The sequence below is a fragment of the Cnephaeus nilssonii genome (assembly GCF_951640355.1).
Source record: "Cnephaeus nilssonii genome assembly, chromosome: 5".
NCBI classification, from domain to species: domain Eukaryota; kingdom Metazoa; phylum Chordata; class Mammalia; order Chiroptera; family Vespertilionidae; genus Cnephaeus; species Cnephaeus nilssonii.
In genome coordinates this window covers 104779300-104795266 of record NC_137076.1, presented here as the reverse complement: position 1 = coordinate 104795266, position 15967 = coordinate 104779300, and the positions used below count along the sequence as shown (strand labels likewise).

At 43.1% G+C, this 15967-nt stretch overlaps 1 protein-coding gene across 2 annotated transcripts in view; it reads right to left on the bottom strand.

Moving 5' to 3' along the window:
* The window catches only part of CPEB4 (cytoplasmic polyadenylation element binding protein 4), a 55141-nt gene extending 43096 nt beyond the window's left edge, over positions 1-12045 (bottom strand). For both annotated transcript variants that reach the window (XM_079772195.1, XM_079772196.1), the window contains exon 1: positions 9490-12045. In XM_079772195.1, the coding sequence (XP_079628321.1) occupies positions 9490-10614 (1125 nt within the window). In that variant the 5' untranslated portion in view covers positions 10615-12045. The remainder of the gene's footprint in view (positions 1-9489) is intronic.
* Positions 12046-15967: the final 3922 nt, after the last annotated feature.

Below are 15967 nucleotides of genomic sequence, written 5' to 3'. Positions count from 1 at the left end.
TATGGCTATCTCCCCCGTGGACTGCGAGATCCACTCATGCCCACAATCACAGATTGTAGCACATGTGTAACATACAGTAAATCCATCGTCTCCACCCATATAAAGGTGGCTAACTTGTTCCTCCTGGCTCAGTGTTGTGCATATTACATGAATTATGTATCATTTACATAAATCAGTTCCTCACAATCATCATATGAGGTGGGTACTATTATCATCCCCATTTTAGGCAAGTGAAGCTATGAGAAGTTACCTAATTGTCCTCAAAGTCACACTGTAAGCAGTGAAGTCTGGCCTGCACATTTAGTAGCATCTCACATTTCTAAGCAGGTTCCTTCCTTAGTCAGTACTTTCTCATTATGACCATTTTATAATGAAGGCCAAGAGTCTTACAGAGCAAAGGATTGAATGTCCTCGATGTATTACCCTCATTGGAACAATAGCTCCATTCGCTCCCATGTGAACTGACAAACCAGATCTCTCCAGAAAGCCTTTGAGAACATTTTTTATTCCACCTTCACTAAAGAAACCACACTCATTTTGAGCATTAGAAATCCTTAAAGAGGTAAACATTTCTTGTCACCATTTAACTGTATTAAAAAAATAGACTGGCATTCTTGACTTGATTACTCAGTTCCTGGATCAATAGTCCCCCTTTTTCTACTGACTATTTGTTCTCACCTTGCCTGGCAGAGGGAAGTAATTAAAATCCATTCCAAGACCTGCGCTAAATCACCTCTTACTAAACAAGTGATCTTGACCCTGCAGTTGTCTCTGAAACTTGATTCCATCAGCAAAGTGAGGATCACACCTTCCTTATGAAGTTGTGGTGAGGAGAACTGAGATCAGGCCTGCGACCACCTGTGCACAATGCCCGCAGTCAGTAGACCCTTTCAGGAACTATTCCCTCTGCCCCTTCTCTCTGGTGCAATGGTAAGAGAGCCTCAATCGAGCATTGTCAATGCGGTATTGTTTGTATCTGAATAATTCGGCTCTTCTGTGATATTTCCTGTAGTCCATTTTCATAGAGATCCAAAATCTATAAACCCCAAAATATCAGTATATGGTATATCCTTCCTAATAAGCTATTCAGGGCAAGAGGTCATTAAAGGAAGTAGGTAATACTACTAAGATTCTTCCCTAAGAAATGAAGTAATGAGCGCCCTTCTGGCCACTCCTCTATCGCGCTGCCTGCTGGCTGCCAGAGCTCCTCTGCTCCATGTCGGCCTGGCCTGATCAGGGTCCACAGTCACAGAGAGAACAGTCACCCACAGGCACTCTTTATTCATAAGCGAGGCTTGTGTCCTACAGGGCTTGTAACCCACGTCAGCTCTTCTCTTTTATGAGCCTTGACAGCAATTGTCACAAAGCAGCCTGTGCCCAAGGTCAGCCTCTCTGGGTCCTCACAGCTCCCCCCCCCACCGTCCTTACTTCTCCTGAGTCTCCGAAGCAGAAGGGACTTCTCAACACTCAGGCACAGAGTGAGAGGTCACCAGACTTCACACTTCATATGGAGAAGGAGCATGCTTGCCTGGGCAGGCAAGCCCTCCCAGGGACCTCTGGAACCATCTAACATTTGTGGATTAAAAGAAGCCTGAACCTCAGGGAAGGCTGAGAGAGGAAAACTGGCCAAGCTCATCCCAAATTGTTGGTCACCGGCTGGTGTTTTGGTGTGTCTGCTGGATCTCTTTTTTGGTGATGCCATGTGACCACCAGCATCCTTCTCTGCCCTGAAGGTGGTTTTCTTAAAGATGAGCACCAGGTTGAGTGATGAAACAGGCTGAGCAGATGCAACACAAATATGGGCCTTGCTTTAGTTCCTATCTTTCTTTTAAAAATAACTAAAGAAAAACATTTTTTGCTTTTTGTTTTTAAGGGGCAAAAAGCTCCTTATCTTTTAGAAACATAGACTAAATGATTTATAAATGAAATGATATAATACCTGGGACCTTCGTCAAAATAACATGAAAGGGAGGGAAAGGGTTAGGAAGATAGAGGGAAGAGGACTGTCCAGGAGTTGATCATTGGTGAAGCCAGGTGACATGTACACAGGGGTTTGCTCTATTTTGTCTACTATTGAATATGCTTAAATTTTTCCATAGTAAATTTAAAAGGCATGGGGGAAAACTTTACTCAGAGGGGGAAAAAATAGTTGGTCACTAAATTTTTCAGAATGAAGGCATCATCTAGGCTGTTTCCCATTATTATTTAACTATAGTAACTTTATTTTTAAAAATTACAGTTCAGTTTATAAAATTTTTCCTTAAAATTAAGCTCCCTTTACCACATGCCCATTATACAATGTTTTTCACATTTTAAGAAAATGTGCTATTTGCAAGATTCTGAATTCATCTTTCTGATGATTTGCTTTCTTATAACAACAGAATATTCTGAAAGCTAAACATGAGACATATTTCATTTTATCCTCAAGAAAACCAGACAAAAGAAATGAGAAAATGAAAGATCAGGATGGTTGAGCGGCTCGCCCTCAATCACACAGCTAGAAAGTGTCAGAGCCATATTTGGAACCAAGATCTGAGTTCCATACTATAATTAGATTTTTCTGAGTAGCATCATTCTCATATTGGGTTTTGTTTTTCTAAGGTTCTTACAGACAGCAGCTATTTCACTGACTAGCATTTGATGCAATCCTAAAAAACACCTGGAAGAACTATTACTAAAAGTAAGTTATGTAATCTTTAAATATAAATATGGCTCTCAAATATGTAATACTGCGGAATTATGATTGGGATATGTCTGGTAAATATTCAGCAAACAGAAATTGCCCAACCTAATTACTCTACAATATGAAAAGCACTTGTTCAGCTTAAGACTTTAAACTTTGTACACATGAGAGAGCACCTGTAAGTGGCTGATGGAGTGTTTCTTTGACAGGCAATGGGACCTGCATTCTGCTACCCATAGGTTCACGTCTGCCTTTTGTGGTACCTTTTTGCCACCAAACTTAAATAAGCACATCTGTGTACAAGGAAGCTTGTACAAGTACATATTTGTAAATGTGACCATTAATAAAATATTTAGAAATGCCATTTATACATTGTTTTTGTTATACCTAAAGTTGAATGTTAGTTTACTTTAAACAGCTCATGGATTGCAATAAAAGGAAATTATTTGGGCTAGTTGCTAATCTATAGTAATAAAAGCATAATATGCAAATTGACCGAATGGCTGAACAGTGGACGACCTTCTGGACGAAGCCGGGGCTGCGAGGGCCTGCGAGGGCCGAGGCAGCCACGGCAGCCGCGGCTGCGAAGTCCTACTCTTGCACATCGGGCCTCTAGCTTGTTTATAATGGAAAAAAAAAAAATGTTTGCTCAGTATCACTCAAAGATTAGCACAAATAAAAAATATATTAAATAAACCAAATCAAAATAATTTTTATTATATATTTAGTCCTATGTTTAGACCACAACATAGCAGGTGCTTTATAAGTAAATTAATAAAAATATGAAAACCAAAACTCAATTCCAGGATAAATGCTAAAATATACTCTTAGCAAAAAAAAAAAAAAAAAAGAAAAGAAATCACAAATTCTTCATTAAAATATCATTTTCTGTAATATATACAAATGTTTCAAATTTCTTAAAATAACAAATTTGGTAAAATATTTCAAAATACTGAAAGATACAGGCTACCAACACTAATGAAAGTTTAGGGAGTTTAGGGAATATACAACTATAAAACTTCTTTTCAATAAATTTAATAATTCTGCTAATAATAATTTAATAATTCTGTATTATCTGTCTTGGGTTGCATTTAGTTCACCCAAAAGGAGCTCTCTGAGAAGTAAAACCTATGTAATAAAATAAGCAATACCAAGGACTATTTGAACCATTCACAGATGCCCACGCTATATTTGTAATTATTTTAATTTCATAATTTAATTCAATATTAGAGATCTATGTTTTAAATTTAAAAAAAAATTCAAGGGACCTCACAGTAAGCCTTCACTGTCAGGTATTACCTTGATAAGGACTGTCTTCCTGAATTTCAGCAATTTGCTCAAGGTCACACAGATAGTTAGAGTTTAGAGTCAAACTTAAGGCTGGACCCAGAGCCCATGCTTCACTCTGCTACATTTCTGGACTCACAAAATAGCCTTTCTCAGTAATTATTCAAGTTTCACCTTCAGAAACTGATTAAAAATAGGATCAATACCTTTATCTTTCTATCTATTAAGAATTTTCTGAAAACCTGAAAGTGGAACTCCTTCTGTTTCAATAATATAAAACACTAAATTTGAAGTAAACAAATTACATATTGCTATAAACTTATCATGGTAAAAATATACCTTAATTTCTGCAAGAAAAATTTTCTCTGGACCATTAAATATAAAATGAGTTTTAGCAGGAAAAATTAAGATAAATGCTAAAGTTATGGGCTCACTGCCTTAAAGAGAAACACATTACACATGTTATGTTATCTGTGATGGGGCAAAAAACTAAGGTACAATAATAGAGTGCTGAAAAAATGTGATGGCGGATCTTCCAGCTTATTTTCCTTCTAGCAACATAGAGAACAGTCCCAAGAAAAATAAATTTAGACTTTAAAATTCAATGTAGACATATGTGAATGTTAAGACTGCCTTTCCATTTCTTTCTCATGAACACCAATAAGGATTATTCTCAAAAGCATAAACTCATGAGCTCAGTAAGTAAGCATCTTTCTAGTTGCAATTAGCAAAAAACACAATCAGTAGGCTTGCAATAAACAAGTGTTTTCCTGAAAGATGCTGGAACAATGTGTTGATCATATTCCATGGCTTCTCTAAAGACAACAACAAAATATAATCAAAAACTCTACCCAACCCAAATTCTATTCCATCAGGAAAGCAATTACACCTAGTTAAAAAGCTTTCTACAAGAAGATATAAAATTAGATCTGGTAGGCTTTTCCCAAAGTTTTTCCAGTATCTCAATTTTGCTGGAATTTACAGTGAAAATATTAGTTTCCCCTCTTCTTGTATAAATTAATACAAAATCAAAGTTTCCTATGCAAAGACTTGTCTTAAAACTATATTAAAAATAAAAAATGTAATGAGGTTGCACTTTAGACAATTTAATAATTCACCATGACTTTTAGAACTGAAGCAGCACAGTACACTTTCTGTTTTAAAATATAAGATGGCATTTATAATTTTAAGGATCAATAAATTGACAACCCAAGGAGAACTATTAAAGTGACATGAATTATTTGCCTGGTTAAGAAAACAAATCCATGGTGACTGTGTCTGTAGTCAGAGCAAATAATCTCTAAGTCCTATCAATCAATCTTTGTGACAGATTTTGTCCCCTTTTCTTTTCTGCCTACTTCCTGGTTCTTAGCTAATGGAGATGGGAACATAACTGAGCTGAAGATAAGAGAGTATGAGAATAGATACTACACAATTCCCCTTTAACTTTTGTATAGGGCAGATGATCTAGGCACCCCCCAAAGAAATGCTATAGTCAAATACAATTATTGGCGGTGCCCCAACATACTATTTGGTTTGGACATCAGAATTCCAGGATGTGCTTGTAGGACGGGGATTTCCCCTTCCCCCCACCCCCGTTAATGTAAAGGTCAAATCACGTCTGTAGTCACATGAATATGGATCCTGTTTCTTCATTTTGAAATTGGGACAATAAAACCAGACCTCACGGGCTGAGAAATCTCACATAGGAAGTGAGATAACGTATGTAAAAGCACCTATTTCAGTGCCTGGTATGTAATCTATAATAATAAAAGAGTAATATGCTAATTAGATCAGACGTCCTTCTGGGCAACCTTCCGGACGAAGTCGGGGCTGCGAGGGAAGCCCGGGTCTCTGGTGCCAGAGGGAAGCTGGTGCCAGCAGCCACGGGAAGGAAGGCCTACTCTTGCACAAATTTCGTGCATCGGGCCTCTAGTATGTAATAAAAACGAAGAAAAAAAGGTTGATTTGAATACGAAGTTTAACATTTAAAAGTTGATAAATATATTCTATTATTTCCTACTTTCAAAATGTTATCTGTAATCAGCTTTAGAGCAGCATGTGTCAATTATTCTCTGTAAAAAGGTTCCTCTCATCTTACTTGCTTCTGGGAGGCATTTCCTTACTCCACCCCTTCCCTCCCACCTGTATCAGGTCTATGTGAAGAGGCACTGCAGTATAACAGGTAAGAGCCAAATTTTATGTGTGAATAGTAATAATAATAATAATTTCTACCTTGTATGATTGTTGAATGAATTAGATGAGTTTATACATGTAAAACACTTAGAATATCGTAGACATGTTAGCTATTATTAAATATATGTTAAATTTAGTTGTATCTGAAAACTAGACTTGAGGAATGTTATCTGAATTCACACAATGAAAACTTTAAGTTAAGCAAAACTTAGAAACAAATTTTAATACAAAATATCCCAAAATACAATGTTTTGGCATATCAGTTATCTGGAAGATTATTCACATATTTGGAACCTGTGCTCCTGCTTCATAAACATGGATAAAAGAGAAGGTTAAGATTGGCCAAAAAACAAAAAACAAAACCAAACCAAAAACACCTCATTAAAAATGTTACCATTATTTTTAATTCACTATATGGTACTCAAACCTGCATTAAACAAATAAAAAAACTATTCTGATAAACATTGTCTAGTATTAGTTACATTTCAGGTAGATTATTTCCTTTCAAAAACAATACCATGCTAGTCTTTGATTGGATACCAATGTTATAAAGTAGCTCTATCCTGTAATGTCTGTGGTAAGTTTAAAGATCTCTCTTACACCTAAGGAATAGCAATTGAAACTAAATTACTAATATCTATAAAATTTCTTTCCTAAAATTAATAGTGCTCAAAGAAATAAATTTAAATAAGAGAGTAGTGGTGGGTTTTGTTTTGTTTTTAAAGAGTGGATTGTGGAGGTAAATTCCACAGTAGCTTACTTTGCTTTAGGATCAAAAGAAACTTAGAAATCGCCTACGTCACCCCCCACATTTTATAAAGAAACTGAGTCCCCCCCAATGCTATGATACCGACTGATAGGGCCAAGACCACAACATAGGTCTCCTGGCTCCCAGTCAAATAAATGTCCCTTCAAGTTTTTTCATATCAAATTTATCCAATTCATATCAATTCAAAACTTTCTGTGCCAAATAACTAATTCAAAAGAATTCTTGTTAAAACAAACACACAGAACTGCATTCATTCCAGTAAGCACCACAGCAGTCAGTTTACTAACTTCTTATGATATTTTCAAAACCCAATTAGGAATTTGTTATAAAGATTTTTTTCAAATCACTTATTTTTATTGTGACTTTCAAATCACCCCAATGCTGGAGCCTGCATACTCATGCGTGTGCGCGTGCGTGCTTGCTCTCCTTCTCTCTTACACACTCTCTCCTCAATCTCTCTAAAAAATTGTGGGGATGGTGAGGAGAAATCAGCAATTTACTTTCTAATCCTACCATATTTGAGCCAGGTATATTGACTCCTTTTTCCCATCCTCAGCTTAAGAGACAATTCCAAGGAATGAGTTAGTTTCTAGCAATATATTTTAGTATCAATCCTAGCCTATTTTATTATTTCAGAAACCATCTTAATAGAAACCATCTGATGGAAAAGATTTCACTTGTTAACCACATTCCATTAGCTCCATAAAAATATTATTCATGTGCACACATGTTGTTTATTCATTTTCTGAAATTTTTATTTTCCCAAAGCAAACCTTTATCAAAGTTAGTAAACTGAGAATGGAAAATAAACCTTGAGGTCATTCTGTTAGTGTATAGTAGCAAAATAAAAAAGAATAGTGTATTCAATATTCAATTCTGAGCCCATCTTAATCCAGTTAAAATATATAAAATGCCACCTAGATTTTTTTAAATTAGCTATAATATATGAGTAACTCATAACAGTTAACTTTGCATTGAATTTCCCTTAAATCTATGTTCAAAGGAATGTCAAAAGCAACTTTTTAAAACTAGACTTCATGAGATTGTCAATGTCTTAACGGCCTTTTACCTGACCATTGAAACACAATAATTGCTCCCTTTGGTCTGAGTAAAATCTCTTTCTAAAAACAGAAGCCAATAGAGCTTTTTGATCCTTAGGCAAAAAATTGTTTTTAAAGAATCTAAAACTAAATTTAACCAAATATTTTAAGATACATTCTAACCATTACACCTGAATTCTTAAAGAGGTTATATTTCATTCCTTGGAATGACACAGTGTTTTCTTAGCAAACATCCCCCGACACTAAGTAAACTACTAATTAAAACAGATAATTCTTCATGTAATCTGTTTTAGCCCTTGCAGAAAGAGATCTAATATAATTCTCTACGTACAACACATGTGTATGTATAAGCATGTGTGTATACAGGTATATTTTTAATCCTTGTTTTTTTAACCTAGAGTTTGTACTCTTATGCTGTGTGCTCTTAGGAAAGTTATATCTTTCTGATAATCAATTTTTTCATCTGTAAAATGGGATAATAATTGAACTTACCTTGTGAGGTTGTTGTGAGGACTGATTAAATGTTAGTTTATTATCTCATATAAATTTCCTGAACACATAAATGATCATACCCCCAAAATATACAAATTTAGTGGGGCATCTGATGTTCAATTAACTATGAAATTCCCCTTATCTCATATCTATCAGCTAGACCGGCTGCTCATTAATTCAGAAACATCAAACAATGTGAGTCTTGCAGAATAAGGATACACCGGTGGCAGAAAGACAAGTGATCCTGGCCTGGATCTATTTTTAGGCATGGTTTAATTAACTACACCCCTAGTGTTAACATTGGAAAATAAACAAATGGGTGAAAGGCATCATAAAAGAGTCACTCTGAGATCTACAGTTTCATAGTACTCACAAATACATGAGCATGAAGAAAACACTTAGATCATTTCTCTAGCAATCCTTGCTGACACAAGGCAGGCCAGAAACTGCGGAGGTTTCAAAGGAAATTAATGAGTTCAGACTGTTCACACCGCATGGTTCAGAGAGCTTCCAGGTGTAAAATGCAAGCGTGAGAAAACTACAATTTAAGGGTTGGTTTTCAGTGACTTGCCACCTTACAGTGGAGAAAAAGGAATTTTTTTGGTTATATAGTTACTGCATATAGGTAGAAAATGCTCAGCAGTTTCCACAGCAAAAGATATCTTTACATTATGTACTGCATGTAAATAAGTAGGGAAAAACTAACCCTGATTCTCTTGTCAGGCTAGAAAGGTATTAGTTAATAATTACGACATCACTAGCCAGCTACCTGGTATTAATTATGCCAAGTCATACAATAAGATTACAATGAGGAATTTACCCAAGAAACAGCTGAATATTTTGTCCCAAGTTACACTCCTCTCCTACCCAAATAACGCCTGGTAACTCACATGCTAAGAAGAGCTCGGATAGGAACAGGGACAATTCAAACTCTCTCAGCTGGATACTACACCAGGCCATTTCCTTATTCATCTTTATCTGTTAGTGGAACACCATCTTACCGGAAAGGGGAAAATGTTGTCAGCCCTGTTCAAGCTATCTTCCATCCAGGACTTAGGAGCAAAGGCGGAGCTGGGGCGAGCGTACTTCTGGAGCTGAATGTGATTGCTGGCGAAATTTTTCTTCAAAGGCGAGATGGAGTTCAGGGGCGTTATCCCTCCATTCAGCCCTCTGCGGTGATCGCGGCCTTGGGAACCTCCCCAGCCACCATATCCACCACCTCCCGGGCTCCAGGAAGAAGAGGGTGTGGGAGAGGGGCTCTGGTAGCTGCTCCATGGAGAGGGGGGTTTGTTAAGATTATTCGCCAAATGAGGCAGCTGGTTAAAAGCAGCATTTCTGTGTGTGAAAGGTGGGGGGTGGGGACTGGCAGGAGACCTCCTTTGCTGCTGATGCTGGCTGTGATGATGCTGGAAGTGAGGATGATGAGGGTGGTGCTGGGAGAGAGGCCCGATCTGAGGGGAAAAGCTGCCTCCGAAGCCAGGGCTGACATGATGGGGGAAATTTTGAAACAACAGAGCACCGTTATTAGCCGAAGCAGCGGGGACCCCTCCCTGGTGAAAGAAACTGGCATCTTCGTTGATGATTGTAGAGGAGGAAGGCGCGATGGCCGCTGACCAGTTACTGAAGCCAGTCAGAGACGAGGCGCTGGACGTCAGGGGCTGGGTGGACGTACCGAGCCCCGCAGCTTCTTGATAATCAAACCCTGTCAACACTGGTGATTCGATTCTGATCTTCTCCTTCCCATTGCCGTTTTCTGAAGAAGTGTCCCCTTGATTTTCTTCCGATTTTGCCTTCTCCGTTTCAGGCAGTATTCCAGCTTCCTGACTGGGGCCGGGGGAGAGCTGCTGCTTTTCCAAAGGGTCCTGCTGTTCCTGTTGCTGACTTTTAGCTTTTTCTGACCCCAAGATCTCATCCTGAATGTTGTGGGTAGCCGGAGCAGGGAAGAGCCAGGCTGAGCCGGCACTGCTGCCATTGGCAGCTGTGTTATTATTTATAAAAGCAGCAGGGCTGGGGGTGGCATTTTGGTGATGGTGTGGAGGCTGCAGATGCGGGTGGAATCGGACTGGAAAAGCAGATTTATTCCCAGTATTGCTTTGCACTAGCACTCCAAACCCGTAATCCCCCATTTATTATTTTTAGGAGCAGAATCTTACAATAAAAAAAACAAAAGTAAAAAATAAAAGCACGACAACCTGATGTTTCACGCCTTTGTATCCTCTACCCAAAATATTTGTTTGAAATGTCTTATTAATAGCTAGCTCAAAGATTGCAGCTTATCACCCTAAATAGTTCTGATTTGGAATTCTGGTCTCTGAAAAAAAAAAAAAAAGAAGAAAAAACCACACTAAAAAAACACACAACCCAAATCTCATCCAAATGGGCTTTTTTTCTAGGAGGGAATAAAAATGAAGAGGGTAAAAATCAAGTCTTTGGTTAGTAAAATAGGCGCTTTGTTTTTCCAAAGGAAAATGTACATGAATGACAAAAACACAGCTTCTCAAGCATCTATGGATGTAGAAGAATAAGCATTGCGCGGAGTAAAAATATATATATATATGTATATATATAATTTAACAATCACATATGGTCTTCCTCAGCAGTTTAGATTCACTCACATAAAAATTAGAATAGGGCTAAAAGGGGAGGGGGAGAATACGTTCTTTTCTTGGCAGCTTGGTTAAAAAAAATCAGGAATAATTTAAGAACATTATATATTATATATTTATATATATAGATAGATAGATTATATTAGGGTATCTGGGGCGGGCGGTGAATTCCTGGTTGCGGGAGAGGAAATCAGCATCGACTAATGGGGAGATGACCGCAGGGAGGCTTCTGCTGTTCCGGGTCCTGTGCCTGCTCCTTCGCGGGGTGCAGCTTTGGCCTCGGGGGCTGTCCCTGAGGCTCTGGGTGCAGATCTCGCTGCGGTCGCTGTTCTTGGGCTCCCCCCGGCTTCCTCTCCCCCATGAAATGGGCTGGAAACACCCGTTTCTCCCTCCGAGGGGGTCGCGATCGGGAGGGATTAGCGAGACTGGACGAGGGCGAGCCGGCGGCCCGGGGGCGCGGGGACCTCGGGGGCGACCTGGAAGGTCCTGCGGGCTCGGCCTCTTCCCCTCGCGGCGGCTCCGCGGTGTGGTTCCCTCATGGGACCCAGGGGCGGTTTGTTCGGTTCTCTCAGTTCGATTCTCCGCAGGGAGGAAAGCAAGGAAAACCCCACCAGTGTCGTTAAAGGAGACGGGCCTTCCCCCCGGGCGCGCTCTCTCTTTTTCCCCCAAGGTTTTTGGTTTTTTTTAACTATAATTTAGAAGGCTTTTGTTTCTCCTCACGGTTGCTGGGCCGTCGTCGTCGTCGTCGTCGTCGCCGCCGCCAGCGTCGCGTTACCCCGGTTCCGCAGTGCCCGCTGTCGTCGTGGCGGCCTCCGCCTCGCTCTTCTTCTTCTCTCCTTCTTCCTCCTCTGCTGTCGCCGCAGGCGCCGCCGCCGCCGCCGCCGCCTCCCGGTGCTCGGGTCCCGCAGCCGCGGCTGAGTCCTTCTCCCGAGGACCGAGCCGAGTGAAATGACAACCAGCTGGAAAGAGCGAGAGACACTTCCGGTTCGCAGAGGGCGGGGCGGGCTGCCGCGGACGCCCCGCCCACCTGCTGGGAGACCAATCCGCTGTCAGAATTGCGGCGGGGCCACGCCCCTCCCCTTAGAGGCCCCGCCCAGGAAGGTCGAAAAGTTACCTCCAGAGACGCCCCTTCCGTCAGCGCCTCGCCCAGTGAGGCCGGCCGCCCGGACCCCGCCCCCACCCGGAGTGAGCGCGGCGGGTCGCCATCTTTAGGGTGGGCAAAGGCCTCCTTCGCTGCCTGTCTTCCCCCCCCACACTCGGCAGGAGGAGCATGAGGGGTATGCGGGGAAGAGAACAGATTCCTTGAGCGCCACGGAAAAGGGGCAAGGTGTTGGGTATCGAAGTGGTGACCCCTGAAAACGCGGATGAACGGAAGGACTGCCCACAGTAAAGGTGGCTCCCCAGGCGTCACGTGCTGTCCCGAGCTCCGCCCCGGAGGGAGTCCTCCCAGCAGCTGTACGGTGCCTAGAACTGCGTATGTCCCAGACTCTCCCTTCACCCTTCACCCCCATCCCACCCCCACCCCGGCCTGGCTTAGGTCTGGTGCAGCCTTTCGGGCACAAAGATACAGCTGCTGGAGCCGCCAGTGGCTGAGCCCCGGTGTCCATCCCCCTCTAGCCCACCTTACCCGCTGTAGCAGAGGGGCATTTTCAAAACAAAAATCGTGTGGTCCTCCCTCACCCGCTCAGATCTCTTCTATGGTTGCCCATTACCTCGCCTAAGTTTGGTGTTCAAGGCCTTTGTAAATTTACAGAGAGAGAGAGGGGGGGGGGGGGGGGAGAAATTTCAGAGAGGAAGGGAGAGGGAGAGAGAGAAACATCAATGATGAGAGAGAATCATTGATCAGCTGCCTCCTGCACACCCCACATTGGGGATCCAGCCCGCAATCCAGGCATGTGCACTGTGGGGGAATCCAAGCTCAACCACTGAGCCGTGCTGGGCAAGGCCTTTGTAAATCTTAAAACTCACTCCCCCTCACCTCCCAAAAGCCCCACACCAAGCTGTTTCAAACATACTCCCAGTGCTTTCCCCCTTCCCTTCCTCTCTTCTCCACCTGGTAAACCCCTTTTTAGCTTTAGGACTCAGTTCAAAAGCTACCCCACTGTGTCTTGTGAATTATCTCTGAGCACCCAGGGCTCTGAGTGCCCCTGGTGCTTGTGTATCGCCATACTGTATATTGTAATGGTTGCTTATATCATGGCACCTGTGCTCAACTGTGGGCTCTTTGAGGAGAGGACCTTGTGGGTAGGAGGCATCAGAGAATGAATGCTGAAGAAATGAATGAACAAACCTGCAAGGATGAAGTCATTCCTGAAGGACAGCCCCTTTCCTAGTCTGAATTAGTTCATTCCTCGGCTATTTGGTTTGGAACTCCTATCCCACACTTTCTCAGTTAGGTTGTGTAACGATGTCTTGGTCATCGTTACACGTTCCCACCACTGTGACCACCATCAGGGTGTAGGTGAATGCCTTGCTCTCAGCACGGGCTCTAAAGATGTTGAATAGGTGAGTGTTTTCCTTGAATAGGAAATTTAAAATGAAAAAAAGAAATCAGAGTAGAGCCAGAAGTGACTATGGCAAGAGTAGGGGGAAAAGAGAGATCAAAGACCTTTAAGAAGACATTTTTATGAACAAAAGTGGCTTCTACTTCATTTCTGTAGCCTTCCCTCAATGGCCCCAGCTTCTGCTGCCTTGGTTTTTCAATCTTCCAACACTTCCAAGTAGAACACCTGTTCAGAGCCTTAGGGGTTTTGTTCTTTCTTATCGCGTCACAAGCATGAATCTTACCTCTGCAGCTCTCCTGCAAGGACCTGGGGCATAGGGAGGGGGCCTGCTCTGCTGTTTATTCCCCACATCTGGGCAGACTCTGAGACTTAGCTGTCAGCTGTCATTTCCTCCAGATTGGTTCCCTGACTGCCCTCCTTCTAGCATCTTACAGAGTCCCCCTTTTTAAATTGCTGCTGCTTGTCAGTGCGTTAGTTTCTCGAGGGCAAGCCTTGTGCCTGATCTCCCTCTGTGTCTCCGGCAGCCAGCAGAAGGTCTGGCATGGAGCAGACTCAGGACATGTTTATTAAATGACCTAGTGGATGTTGCATGCCCAGCAGACAGTGCAGAGTCCTTTTTGGAGCTACCAATTCTCAGTGGCTAACGTGGCAGCCGTTACTTGGAGCAGAGAGGACTGACTACCTTTGGAACCTACCAACCTGAATTTGAATCCCAGCTCTGCGATTTCCTGCTGTACAGCCCCAGGCATCCCCTCTGCCAGCCTCTGGTTCCTCACAGATAAAATGTGAACGATATTTCCTCCAGCAGTAGCTTGGTAAATTACATGAGATACGTGTGAAGTGCTGGGCTCATAGGTTTTCAAAAATGTCAGTTCCTTATTAATATATTAAATGCAGAGAGCTGCTTCACAGATGTCGTTCGCCTAGAAGCAGCTGCATGCATGAGCGAGTCCGGGAACCTGTGCTGGTGGGTAGAGGGAGGAGGCAGCCCGAGCCCGCCAGGGTGCTGCCAGGTCAGCCTGATCTCGGAAGGCTGTGGCCAGCGTGGGCTGGGGTGTTGGGCTGGGCTGAGTGATCAGCCAGGCTCCTGGCGAGGGACTGGGAGAATGGGAGAAGGAAGAGGGAAGCAATTCTCTGGGCTCAGTTGCCTACTCAGAAACCCAGGATACCCAGCTCAGGGCTGCCCTCCTTGAAAACATTCTGGCCTCCGAAACTGTCCCAGGTAACCATGACAACAATTCACGTCCATTTTGGATCTCCAAAGGGACATGGCGTTGCAGAGGAGTGCTGGCTTGAGCACTCTGCTGGCAGAACAGGGCCCTCCCAGGAAGCCTGCTCGCTGGGAAGCTGGGGGTTGCAGGGAAAGCAAGCTCTGCCCAGACATTAAGGCGCAAATAGATTTTCAAAAAGGAAAGAACAAAACCTCCCTCCTTGTCCAGCGAGGGCTGACACACCTTCAGAGAGCTCACAGCTTGGTGAGTGCATGTCCCCTGCTGCCTACTGCCCAGCCCCCTCTGGGGTTTGAGGTCAACCACACCCCAACCCAGAGCCTCCCAGGAAGCAAGGCCCTAATACCTCCTTCAGCAGCCTCCCTGAAAGCTCGGCAGGCGATATAAATCTCACCCCATAATCCCACAGAGTGAACTCTGCCCCACTCCAGCTCTGATGTCCTCCACGCTGCCCTTGAAGCACACGCTGTCAGCCTTTCCCCATCAGCACACGCCCAGGCTCCGCAGGGGCCGGCCTGATGACTTGAGCAATCAGGGCCACCACCCAAGGCCGCGCAGGTTGCTCTCTGGGCAACTCCATCGGGCACCAAAGACTCCAAGCGGGAATGGCACCCCGGAGGTGGACAAGCACCAGCCCTTTCCATAAGGCACGGAGGCACACTGTGCAATTCGGACACCCCGACCGAAAGAGCCACCAGACGCCACCATAAAGCCCAGGGCACATGCTCGCCGCGTGCAGGAACATTGAAAGCAATGGGTGCGTTCAGAGTCGGTGGCCAGGAGCTGTCCGCAGGGAGCTGAGGACACGGTGTCCTTGGAGTTGTGGTGAGCATGGTGAGAAGGCAGGTCCGGGCAGGTGTGTGTCGGGTCCCTGAGAGACTAATCCAGCAGCAGGGCCCGCAGCGGCACTGAGCATGCTAACGTGGTGGGGATACAGATTTAGTGAAACTAAAACAATGTGGTAAGACTGTTCAAAGGCACTTCTGTGAAGGTCGGGGAAGGACAGAAACAAAACCAGGTCCCCAATGCAGGCTTGATTCAACCCCGCCTCTGCTCTTCCCCTGTTTCATACTGGAACGTGTGCGTGTTACTCAGAAAGCACCACTCTTTCTAACAGTTTGTTGCTGGAGACATTTCCTC